The 13,158-nt window shown below is 44.0% G+C and overlaps 1 protein-coding gene across 13 annotated transcripts in view; it reads left to right on the plus strand.

Annotated features, from left to right (window-relative positions):
• Positions 1-13,158, plus strand: part of TACC1 (transforming acidic coiled-coil containing protein 1) — a 130,537-nt gene that overhangs the window by 95,402 nt on the left and 21,977 nt on the right. For 7 of the 13 annotated variants that reach the window (XM_061404516.1, XM_061404517.1, XM_061404511.1 and 4 more), the window contains 3 exons: positions 3,257-3,317; positions 5,541-5,748; positions 8,163-8,215. In XM_061404516.1, coding sequence (XP_061260500.1) covers positions 3,257-3,317; positions 5,541-5,748; positions 8,163-8,215 — 322 coding nt within the window. Of the gene's footprint in view, positions 1-2,008; positions 2,045-3,256; positions 3,318-5,540; positions 5,749-8,162; positions 8,216-13,158 lie in introns of all 13 variants that reach the window. The other 6 variants (XM_061404515.1, XM_061404521.1, XM_061404520.1 and 3 more) reach the window with 3 other exon arrangements.

The following is a 13,158-nucleotide window of genomic DNA, read 5'->3' on the forward strand; positions in this document are numbered from 1 at the left end:
AAAAAAAAAGAATATCATGAGCTAGGCAGGTAGAGATCTGATGGTTTTCAGAAATCCTGTCTGAGCTGCGGGGTGTCATAGACAGAACTCAAGGATCAGTGCCAGCCACCCTCTGCAGATTCTCTGGATGAAACAAAGCTCCCAGGCCTGCAGGTTGCCCGTGTAGTGTCAGTAACGTGGGGGAAGGGGCGTATAGAAGTCTTTTCACTTGAACAGAAAGCTGTGATTCCTATTGAAAACAAACCTACCACTCAGAGTTACTGTGAATTCTTATGTCTCCTGGTCAGACTTCTGGCTCTTATCAGTAAGGAAGTGAGTTTCCAAAAAGAATCAAGAATCTTTTAACCAGTTGCCTGAATCTGACTCACATCTTCAGCAGCCTCAGAATATCCCCACCAGGTCTGAAGGGAATGAAAGGTCATCTGTCATTCTTGCTCTGTTCTTTCATTGTTAAGTGGTTGCTGAGCCAGACGGGCAGTTACACAGATGCCAAAAAATATTACTAATCAGGTGTCCTCAGGGTGCTGTTCTGTGGCTCAGGTTAGTTACCTGTATCTGGTTACCTGTGGCCTGGGGGATGCGATGGCCAGGTCTTTGCCTAGGTGCTTTCTAATATGGGGTCCTCTAAATATCAGTGACCCTACCTCTCAGGGTTGATAAGGGCTCATTGGGAGCCTCTCTTTCAGTTGCTTATTGAAGGTGTGTAGCCCGTGCATTCATGTGGCATAAAACTAAATCCAAAGGGAGGAAGGTTTATCCTACATCTTATTTTCGGTAGCAAGAAGTACCTACCCTCTCCCAGCCATACTTCCCTCACTTGCTAGCGTTTTCCTCCCAATCTGTTTTTGATGAATGAACTTCTTGGTCTAAAATACCTTATGTATTTAAAAAAAAAAAAAAACTCTTATGCAACCAAGACTCTTGTCTCCTTCTTTCCACAGGAGAAAGATGCTCGACCTGTTGTGTAACTCTGGGGTTTTATTTAGCAAATTCCATTATTGTAGAAAAGAGTGGAAGTAAAGAGGTAGAAGTAGGTAGCACCTAGCAGAGTTTGAAGTTCTGATAACAGGGTCCTTGTGTGACTTCTTAAAAGATGATACGGCTGACATCTCAGGTTCTTCTCCTGTAATATAGAGACATCCAGTATAAAGACAGTTTAATGCGTGCTAAAGTTTCTTTACTAATCTTTTTTTTTTCTAACTTAAAAAATTTTTTTTTATTTCAAATAATATTTAAATCTTGGCCAAGTCTATCAAAATCTTACTGACTTTGCAGATAGAAGAAGACAAACATCATATGATATCACTTAGTATGTGAAATCTGAAAAAATGATACAAATGAATTTATTTACAAAACAGGTGTAGACCGACAGACATAGAAAACAATCTTCCACAGAGGAAAGGTAGGGGGACAGGGATAAATTAGAAGTTTGGGATTAACAGATACATACTCCTATATATAAAACAAACAGCAAAGACCTAATGTATAGCACAGGGAAATAAAGTCACTGTTGTATAATAAAAATGAAATAAAAAATAAAACAGATCATCCTATGATTGGGATTTTGTCAGGCAAATAAGATAAATTAGGTAAAGTCACTTTGAGTTTCTTAGTGATAGACACTGACAGGTTTAAGGAGATATATTTTCAATTATATTTTTATTCATGCATTGATTGTCTTTAATCTGGATGACTAGACATTTAAGAGTAAACATGCTCAGCAGTAATGTTATTTTTTTAACATTTACAATTATTTGATAGTTTACTTTTCATCCTTAAATTTGACTGCGTGGCATTTCTGAGTGTTTCCACCACTCTCTTCCTCCTGAGAGTCATTCACTCACTAGTGGTCATATTGACGAATCTGACATTTATAATTTCTGTCTCATCTCATAGAACTTTGCAGCCTTTACGTCTGCCAGACTAGAGATAAATATTCCAGGCTTTACATGATTTTTTTCTTCATCTGTCTGTCTCTTTCCCGTCTCTAATTTTGTTGGTGCATCAGGACTACTGAACAAGTGAAATTTCTCTGTTTTCTGTTGTAAGTACTCCTGCTGTTTCTGGCTCCCCTGGGATCCTTGGCAGTTCCTCCCCCACCCTTCCTGGACCATCTCCTCCACAGCATGTTGGCTTCCCTTTCTGAGTTGAATCTTCTGATGACTTTTCCATTTCATTTGCCACTTCATGAGTCAGCTTAGCCTTGCCATCTGTACTCAAAGGCTTGGAGACAGGCCCTCCCACCTTAGGTGCGAGAGCTTGCGTCCCTGGCTTGGCACGCCCCGTGTGGCGCTGTGATGCTGTGTGCTGGCTTGGCCGCCTGGTCATCCCCGCGGTGGTTTGAGGAGCTGCTGTGCTGTTTAGTGTCAGGAACAGTTGACTTTTTTGATAGGATAAGGCTGCCGCCTTGGAGCACAAGGGATACATTTTCCTGAGTCAGCTCAGCTTGAGTTTGGTAGCAGGGTGACACTCAGGCATTAGGAAAGAAAATCAGGCACTGACGAGGTAGAGGGTCCATATTCTGGTACCATGTATGCTGGTCTTTGTTTTTGTCCCACGAGACGAGAAGAACTTGCAATTTGGTGATGGGGGGCGGGGTCAGAGTGGTGGTATTGGAAGTTTTAGGTTCATTAAGACAGAACAAAATCTGGACTAGTCTTCAGATCACAAATCACATGCAAGTTTAAACATAGCAGGCGGTGTGAGTGTCCCCAGTTCTGGCCATGATGTTCATTTTCTATCTTACTACTGAATAGGAGTGGTAACAGATTGCTCAGATATTTTTATCTTCATATTTTCTGTTACCCACGGCCCTCTGTGAGCACACAGGTCCGGACTTCTGTGGCTTTTAGCACAATAAAGAATTTTTAAAGAATGTGGTCCGGCGTGGTAATTTTTCTGGTGACTGTCAAAGCCAGGTGAGCGCGGATCACGTGACCCGCCGTCTCCAGGTGCTGGGGCTGCTCTTGGGAATGCTGTTGCAGTTAAAAACCATAGGGGCCCGAGAGTCGGTGTTTAGCATCCCGCAGAAACAAGCGAGGGGATCACTGAATTACAGTTTTCGCTTGCCCTGTCTCTCGGGAGAGGATTCAGAGGCGGGAAGGTGTTCCCGTCTCTGATGTGTGGCGGTGTGACTCGTGTGGGGCTGTGCGCTTTGGCTGGTTTCTGCACACACCGCTATCTGCTCCATCTCACGGCTTGGGAGCTTGTCTGTGTGATGCCAAACCAGCCTGGCGTTCTGTTTGTTTTTCCCCAGGAGTGGCTGTAAGGTGAAGAAATATGAAGCCCAGTCTCTTGCTTTGGATGGGTGTTCTCAGGTAAGTCTGTCCCTTTCATCAGCTTATCTCTTAGACCAGTGTTCCCCATGAGGGTGGTGGCTAACGAAGATTTTTCCAGTGGGATCTGAGTACTCCGCTTTAAGGAAGCCAGTTCCCAGTCCCTTGACTTCCTAAGTGGATCTGAGAAAGGGCCCTATAAGACAAAGGAACCCTGTTCCTTCACAGTTACTTTGTTCCCACTTTTTTGGGGGAAAAGTTCCTTCTCACCCATTCTCTGTCTTATTGCTGTACAGTTGGATATGGAACCTCTGAGCACCAAAGAGGGACTTGAAATGTTGGTGTAAGTTTTAAGGTGATTGACTGCAATGACTGGATAATATATTTTTAAAAGTCAGATGGTTTTCCAGTTCATTGCTTTCCACCAAATGGGAGAACCTGAATTGTCAGCTGATAGATGATTAAAAATAACTTTTGACACAGTGATATATGTCACTTATATCTCCATCAAAAAGAAAATTATTGATGATAGAATTTTTTGGTACATAACTTGGAAAGGGGTTCAAAGAATTGAGATGGTTCTGTTATCAAACTTTCTTCTGTTTCACTTATTTATTTTAGTAAGGCTTCCGGCTTCTAATTGATTATAAAAATGGAAAACAGGAATAAAATTGATGCTGACCTTTGTTTCATTCTAGCAGTAAATATTTATCCTTGACTATATGAATTAATTGGGAAACACAAATAAAACCCCCCCAAACCCAGACCCATTTGATTGCAGTGAGGTGCTTTTTTTTCCTTTTTAAAATTTTATTTCAGTATAACCATTACAGAAATATATTCATTGATTAATAGAATGCATTTTAAGTTCAACTTACACAGGACCAAAAACTTGGTACATAGTTTAAGATTAAAGAAAAAGAGATTTGCAATTTGATTTTTCATCTATTACAAATGTATGAACTATCCACTTTCAAATGCTGCTAAAGAGCAGGCAAAAAGAACCATGAAAAATTGACCTTTTGTTTGTTTGCCTTTGTTTTTAAACTTCTTATTTTAGATTAGATTAAGCCAGTTGACAGTGTTGTGATAGTTTCAGGTAGACAGCAGAGGAACTCAGCCATCCGTATTACATGCATCCATTCTTCCCCAAACTCCCCTCCCATCCGTGCTGCCACATAACAATGAGCAGAGTTCCCTGTGCTAGATAGTAGGATAATTTGAAAATTATCCACATGAAAAATTTACCGTGGACTTACTTCAGAAAAATAACACATATTACTTTGTAAAATTACTTTTAAAATTGGTGCAACAAAATGTTATAATTTCCATTTTTTAAAAATTTACTTTTGTGTTTGACTGTATTTACCAAACACTAATATTTTTAGAATAAATTGTGCATTTGTAAATGAAATAACTCTCCAGAAGAAAAAAAATGTTGACACTTAAAGACTTAGGCTTGTAGAAAAAAATTTTTTTAAATAAATATAATAGCAGAACTTTAAAAGACTTTCAGGCATGCAAATACATTTCTTTGGGATAATTTCTTAATGGAAGTAGAGAGGAAATACAAATTTAGAGAGGAAAAGGAATGATGTAAATTTCTGACCATTAAGAGCATATTTATGTTCAATTTTAAATAGATGATAAAGTATCGGATCACTAGAGTAACTAAATTGAATTAATAAGCAAATCAATATTTAAAATAGAACAAAAATTTTTTCCTTTATTTTGTATTTGTATGAGAGGATAGATGTTCTCTGAACTTACTGTAATAATTTCATGATGTGTGTAAGGTCATTATGCTGTACATCTTCAAGTTATATAGTACTGTATGTCAGTTATATCTGACTAAAACTGGAAGGAAAGATAAATAAGCAAATAATATATAGCAGATATTATATCCTTTGGGACTGTTTAAACTCATACTTAAAGGTTTTAGATAACACCTGGAAATACAATGGATTACATAAAATTTCCCAAGAAATTTAGTAACTATTGGAGCAAAAAATATGAAAACCACTGCCTTGGGCCACTTAAACTTCTTATAATTTAGGCTAGAAAAACCTAATTTTTCAAACCCTGAAGTTGAATCACAGAGGGTAAGCCCTAGAAAATACACCTTCCATGGTTCAGAGGCTGCAGCTTCTTCCTTGGTTGGTACCAGGTCCGTGGAGAGCATCTTGTAGAATGGTGGCTGCTTCGCCGTTCCTGACACGTTAGTTTCCCTCCTAAATGTAGCATCACCTCTGTTGCCTTTCCCAGGATGAAGGATCAGTGATCTCCCAGATCTCAGACATTTCTAACAGGGACGGTCATGCTACTGATGAGGAGAAGCTGGCGTCCACATCATCGGTTCAGAAACCCACTGGGGCCGAGGGGAAAGGTGAGCCAGAGGACGACCTGGAGTACTTTGAATGTTCCAATGTTCCCGTGTCTGCCATAAATCATGCGTTTTCATCCTCAGAAGCAGGTACGGAAGCAAATCTTCATCTTTCTTACATACATAAGCATAAAAATGCCTGGAAGCCTAGAGCAAGGAGGCAGCTTAGAGCGATTGGAGAACCGGGCCCCCTGAAGGATAGGTTAGACTGCTGGTCTGTGCTTTGCTTCTTTGCCTGGAGAGGAGACACCAAGGGGCATCCGTGGAATGCCAGGCAACATGTGGATAAGTGTGACAGAGTGTGCGGAGACGCCCGTGTGTGAGACTGCTTGATTTCTTTAAATTATTTCAGTCTGGCCACAGCTTCCAGTGTAGTGGTTTGCAACCATGTTGTGATTTTTGAGTTCCTTGTTTCATGTATAGACATAGTAGTAACTAACAGATATAGTTACTTCCACATGTAGGCACAGGTTAGAGGGCTTTATGCATAGTAACTCATGTCTCCTCACTAGATAGTGTTCTTTTAAAAAATTGCAGTTGATTTACAATGCTGTGTTGCCTCCAGATATACAACAAAGTGACTCAATTATATATATATGTAATATATATGTGTGTGTATATTTATTTTTCAGATTCTTTTCCAATATAGGTTATTACAAGACATTGAATATAGTTCCCTGTGCCATATAGTAGGTCCTTATTGTTTATCTGTTTTATATCAGGCAGCACAGGTAGTTCCCTGTGCTGAAGCTTCTTGCTGTTTTCCACTTTAGAATATTCTAGATTCGAGGCCCTTTGCCAGGTCCCAGATTGTATCTGTGGCCTTAACCTTGATTTGTAAAGTGCTTGGCACCATGTTCCTGACTTCATTAACCATTATTGGAAACTTAGTGTCTTCAGCAACGTAATTTAATGTGGGGCTTTTATACTCAGATTTTAAAAGATCATCATCTATCAAATCAGAGAAGCAGGTGGAAATCTGTACTTTGCAAGAGTTATCTCCCCAGCCACCTCCACCCCCACCCCTATCCAGGTCTCAGTTTCCCGTCTGTAAAATAAGCACTCCAAGGACTGTTCCAGATTTCTTCCCAGGCCTCTTTCTGCTTTGACATTTTCCACAAAGACCCTTTTTGCCTTTTCCCCTTGTGCCCCTTTACCTGTTACTCAGGCTCACCCCGAGGACTCATGCCTACGCTTATTTCTTAGGTATGAAATACTCTTCTGCACCCTCACCCTGTAGAAATTCTGCCCTTCCTTGCAGGTCTGTCTCAGAAAAGTCAGTTGGTTCCCACTGCATTTCTTCTTCTGTTCCCGTTCCCTGTAGTAGTTACAGAAGGTCATCTTCGATAACTCTTTGAGGTTAAGAACTGTGAATGATTCATCTTCAAGTTTTCCCTGGTGTAGGGGCCTTGTCCGTATCTGTTGAATTACGCCCTTCCTCACTAGGAGGAGATTGCTTTGGCAGAAGCTTACAGAGCTGGGGTTCTGCTAATAGAACAGCTACTCCTGTTAACCCTGTTGATGACTGAGTAGTGAGCAGAGGCCCGGTGGCATGGGGTGGGAGGGTGTGAGTGTACAGTGCTTGAGCTGTTCCCAGGGGTCACCTTTGGGCTGGGTCCTGATGGATACATAGGCAGAGGTGCCCCAGGGAATCTCTCACAGGGATGGGAAGGAACCTGCTGCACGGCTAAAATGCCCAGCAGTTTTCCATGAGTCCTGGGCAAGTGGGAACTCGAGGCAGGGTTGTCTTGAGGAATTAGGGCTTTTGAGTATCGAGTTTTTAAGTGGAATACCAATGGTCCCATTTGTGTTCTGAATAATTCACTCTTGACAGTGCCCTAAAATAATAATTTGTGATTGTAGGTGGAGGATTGTAGCTTTAGCGTTCTGTGTGTTTTTCCATATTTAAAATTCTTCGGCAGATGCGTATACCTTTAATTAGAAAAAGCATAGTGTTGGTTTTTTGTAAATGTTGACTCCCGTGGTAGAGTGAGAATGAGGAAACCAGCTTGAAGGGTGTGGAGAGGATATTGCGTTTCCAGGCATCAAAATTTAGAGCTTTTTTTAAAATTTGATCTGCTACATTAATTCCATTGAGGGTACCCTTCAGGGCTGGAATTTAGATTCTCTCCTCAATTTGGTAATAAATACTTTTCAGTGTTACGGTTTCCTTTTTGCCAAATGATCCTGTGGTTAGTATAGCTCATTTGCAAAACTCTTAATGGACACAAGGGGGCAGTCTTGCCGTCCTCTCCACTTGAGGACACGATTCTGCCCGTGGCCGACTGGCCCCGAGTGCCTCTTTCCCTCTGGGCGTTCTGGACTTTGAACACAGCACAGGGGTCAACAGAATGCAGTGTGCCTTTAAGGGTCTTGAGATACTGGGGTTCAGGGGTCCACAGATGTCCTTCCAGGCCTACACTGGGGTTTCCTGGAGTCTCTCAGTGGGAAGGAAGGGCACCCACCTCTCGGGATGACTATAAAAATGACCCTCTGTGTTTTAGGCTCCGAGAAGGATCCATGTCAGAAGATGGAGAAGGATGGATCCACTGTGCCCGTGAGTTCCCAGGCTCATGGGGGTGCAGGGTGGGCATGGGAGCTTTCAGTCTTTGTTTTGAAGCCCATGTAAACTCAGTAGTTAAATTCTCGTCGGTGTTTGGTGATGGGCACGAAATAGAAATAAAGCTCAGTTCCTTCAGCTGGGGAGCTTAGCGCCTGTCTGAGGTGTCTTGAGCGAGACCACCAGCACTCAGACGGTAGCTGAATGTCCCCAGATGTCCCCCAGGTGTAAAGTACAGCCAGCATTTGAAGCCGAAGTACCAAAAAGAAAGGAAAATGAAATGCCGATAGCTTTTTATATTGATGACATGTTGACATTTTGGATCTGTTGTGTTAATGAAACTATATTATTAAAATTAATTTCACCTATTTCCTTTTACTCTCTAAATGCGGCTTCTGAGAATTTTTAACTTACACATGGCTTCTGTTATTTTCCTGGCCACAGGTACAAGGTGGAAATGGTTCCCCTGTGGTGAATATTGCACAGGGTGCGTCCCCAGGGCTGACCCACTGTATGGCAGGTGTCAGGAAGGCTGGATTTGAGCTAACTGAGCTAAAAACAGTTTTTTTTAACTTTTAGGCTTACGAAAATAGTTCAGAGAACTCCTATACCTCCTATACCCATCCATGCTCCTCAAACATCAACCTTTTCTGTGACCACAGGACAGTTATCAGAATTCATTAACACTGGTGCAGTATTGCTATCCCTTCTGTAAACCGTATTCAGGTCTTATTAGCTGCCCCGATAATGTCCTTTTTCTGGTGCAGAATCCAGGGCAGGACCCCACAAGGCATTTGTTCCCGTGTTCTCAGTCTCCTTTAATCTCCTTTCATAGCTCCCACTCTGTCTCTGTCCTCCCCGACCTTGACTCTTTTGAAGAGTGCTGGTCAGTTGTTTTGTCAACTTTCTTGCGATTTGGGCTTGTCTAGTGTTTCCTCCTGATTGGAGGAGGAAATGGCAACCCACTCCAGTGTTCTTGCCTGGAGAATCCCAGGGACGGTGGGGCCTGGTGGGCTGCCGTCTGTGGGGTCGCACAGAGTCGGACACGACTGAAGTGACTTAGCAGCAGCAGCAGTGTTTTCCTCCTGAGGAAATTCAGTTCATGCATTTTTATCTCAAGTGCGTCAGAAGTGGCCTTGTGGCTATCAGTGTGTCCATGTATCCGTTATTGGTACAATTAACTTTGATTAAGTGTAAATCCACCCACTTTTGTCAAACCCGTGGCCACCACCAGCCTTTTAAAATATGGTGGCAGTTTCCTAACAAACTTCCCTCTTCCAAGGGTTTTTCTGTCCTCCTTTTCCGTAAGCTGGAGTTGTTCCCTTTTGCTTAAACTGTTTCATTGGCTTTCCTTGTCTCTAGGCTCAGCTCAGACTCAACTGCTGCTGACTTGGTTTTCTGCACGAACCCTGCCTCCTTCCCACATCACATACGTGCCTAAGCAGACGGGGTTTCGTTCAGTTCTGTGGACCTGCCCCTTGACTCTCTTTGGCTTCCTCCTTGGCTTCCTCCATGAGGTGGGGCCATGACTGTGCTCACTGTTGTATCCCAGCCTGGACCACAGTGAACACTGCTGAACATAGGAGCCAGTATACCAGGAGTACAGGGAGAGCTGAATCGTACAAGTTCAGTGTTAGACGTGTGGCCTTGAGACGTCTGTGTGACCAGTTCTTGGTTCACATTTCCTGTAGGCCGTAAGAAGCACTCAGCACGAGCTCAGGAAAAGTGTGGCTTGGCTTTAATAGATCTGAGGGGCCTTAAGATGGTTGAAGCTGAAGGAGTAGGTGACGTTGTCATGGAAACATTCTTTACCTTGATCCACAGTAAAACTGCATGTTTACATCTTTTTTTGGCCACTCCAGTAGGCTTGCAGGATTTTAGTTCCCTGACCAGTGATTGAACCTGGGTCCCCGGCAACGACAGCATCGAGTCCTCACCGCTGGACGGCCGGGAATTCCCATGTTTTGTATCTTAACTAATAGATACATAGGAAACTGTCTCCACATCCATTTGTATTTTTACAAAACAAATTGCACAAGACAGTTTCCATGTTTCTACCAGTGGTTCATTCTGATTTTTTTTTTATTCCATTACAATTTTTTAATGCACATTGTTTGCTCCAGGAACTGTTTTCATGGCTCACTGTTGGGCTGTGACCCACGTGTTTCCCTGGAGGGTGCAGAGTGTGTGACGTGGGGCGGGGGAGGGGCCTGTGGACACCAGGCAGGAGGAGGACACGCACGCTGGGGTCAGGGTCGTCACAAAGGACAGTTGTTTCTCGACAGAAGCACTCCTCTGGGATTTGAGGGGGTTTCTCTGCAGCGCCCCCTGCAAAGAGCACATCCTGGGTCATGATTTTTGAATAGTAATCCCAGCTGAACTGGCTGAAATTAATCTGCTTCCTTAGGATGTTTAATAAACACTGCATAAAGAACTTGCGATGTTCAAAACGCCACATAAGAAACCTGTTCAGGGCTTCCCTGGCTTCCCTGGCGGTCCAGTGGTCCACCCAGGTGCTCGCTTCCGCAGCACAAATACAAAAAAAAAAAAAAGAATCCCCCCGGGAGCAACTAAGCCCGTGTGCCATGCTACTGAGCCCCCACGCCTAGAGCCCATGCTCCGCAACAAGAGAAGTCACCGCAGTGAGAAGCCCATCCTCTGCAACGAAGAGTGGTCCCCACTCTCTGCAGCTTGAGAAAGCCTGCTCACAGCAACAAAGACCCAGGGCAGCAAAAAGAGATCAGTTAATTAAAAAGAAGAGAGGGAAATCTGTTCAGTCTGGCCTTTGCCTTTGTGAGCCTCTGGGTGTTGCTCCCAAGGGCATTCCTGTTGCATCCGCTGTCCAGCTCTGGGGAACGGCCAGGGTGAAATTACTAAGGCCAGAGGACAGTCGTCTCACTTCTCAGCAGCTGGTCTGCAGCATCTCTCACTTAGGATTGAGTTTATTATTTTTTTCAGAGAAACCTTGAACTTCTCAAACGTTGAGTTCACAGTGTGTCTCTGTTAGAAGGGGCGGGGGGAGGGCGGGCCCTGCTCTGACAGGTTCAAGGACAAATGGGATGAGCCTTACAGATGAGGAACCCAGATTCTCCAGTCGCTAGGACAAGTACAGAGAGTTGCTTTGTAGCATCTGTGCTCACTGTCAACTTGCAGCCAAGACATCCCTGGGCCCCACTGTCTGTAGACAGGTCTTCATGGATCCTCAAGGGTAGATGCTTTGTGGGATGGGGATAAGGACTAGGAGATGTGAAGCAGGACCCTTTCGGAAGGATGTAAGTGATAAATGATCTGATTGGTTTAACATCTTTATTAAACACATACTAGGTTGCCCAGCCCTGGAGGAGATGGCTGGGCCAATTTCTGATGATGGTAGATTCTGTAGGCTTTCTGTATTGTTTGAGAAACATTATGAAGGCCTGAGGAATGTAAAAAAGCTAAATAAATCCTAGAGGACCGGGAAAGGCAGCTAAAATAGGCCACAGCTATAAATTCCTCGTAAGAGCCATTGCATTTTGAGCCACTAGGCTTGTGGCGTGTGGCCAGGGAGAGCCCACGCCTCTGGGTGTGTTCACTCCTGTCTAAGGTCTGTCTGATCTTCCAGCACAGAACGCTGCCCCTTCCAGATAGCTCACCTGTTAGAGCAAAGTCGTTAAACAAGCAGGCAGGCCGAATTCATTTATCCCCTCGCAGATGACTGGGATGCAGAACTCCAGAAGAGACAAATATTTTCCCTACCAAGAAAACTTGGCTTATTTCCCAAATTCTTGCTAACATGAGGGTCATGGAAGGCACAGGGGGCCAGTTTCCCAGAGTTGACTTGACTCAGGGATTCTGAGTTGAATAATGAAAGACAAAAGACTGATGTAAAATGTACTAATTTAAAGTCAGCAGTGTAACAAGAAACCAAAAGTGTAGGCAGTACCCAGTAGGCGAGTTACACAGGGGAAGCAAGACTGCTGCGGGGAGGTTTCTTCGTTTAGTTTCTGTTTTGTTTTGTTTTTTGCTGCGTTGGGTCTTAGTTGTGTCACGTGGGATCTTTCATTTTGGTGCTTGGACTCTAGCTGTGACTCGAGGGCTCAGTAGTTGCAGCTTGAAGGCTTAGTTGATCTGTGGCATGTGGGATCTTAGTTCCCTGACCAGGGATCAAACCTGAGTCCCCAGCATTGCCAGGTAGATTCTTAACCACTGGACCTACCAGGGAAGGCCCCGAGGGAAGGTTTCTTGATAAGGAGTGCGTGACACAAGAGGTAAGGGGCTGACTCAGATGTGCAGTGTGCTAGTGATCAAGTGACACGCTCTCGATTTCCTCATTTTGGGGTCAGGAATCCTGGGGCGGCTTGGCTGGGTGCCTCTGACTTAGGGTCTGTCACCGGCTGCCGTCACGTCTGGGCTCGATTGGGGTGGATCCACTTCCAGGCCCTCTCACATGGCAGAACCTCCCCACGTGGCTTCTCCATAGACCTTCTCACAGCCTGAAGCCTGTTTGTAAACCAGTGACACCCTGTGACGTTTACCATCTTCTGTTCTTATATGACCGTCACTGGGTCCAGCCTAACTCAGGGTGGTGGGAGGCTGCGGAGAACTCATACAGGAGCTGGGGTGACCGGGGACCGTTTTGTTAGAGATTGCAGACCGCAAATGCCTTCTGGCTCTGGTGACGGGTCTCTCCCAAGATAAGAGTTTTTCTGGGGGACCTCGGGCTTCTGTCAGATGGTGGGCCACCCTCCCCCAAATGCTGCTGGAATGGGCACTGCCAGCCTGTGGCTTTTGTGCTTCCCATATCTGTGGCCTCAGCCCAGGGTTTCTGTGTTAGGCCCTCGGCTGATGGCTGTGAAGCTGTATGCAGAAACAGTGTGAGTGTGTCTGAGTGTTTTCTAAAGCGAGAATGAGTCCATAATGACCTTGAAAAGTTTACAAACCCCTTGTCTAAGTTGACCTTG

This window comes from Bos javanicus, chromosome 27 (genome assembly GCF_032452875.1).
Source record: "Bos javanicus breed banteng chromosome 27, ARS-OSU_banteng_1.0, whole genome shotgun sequence".
In the NCBI taxonomy this organism is placed as follows: Eukaryota; Metazoa; Chordata; class Mammalia; order Artiodactyla; family Bovidae; genus Bos; species Bos javanicus.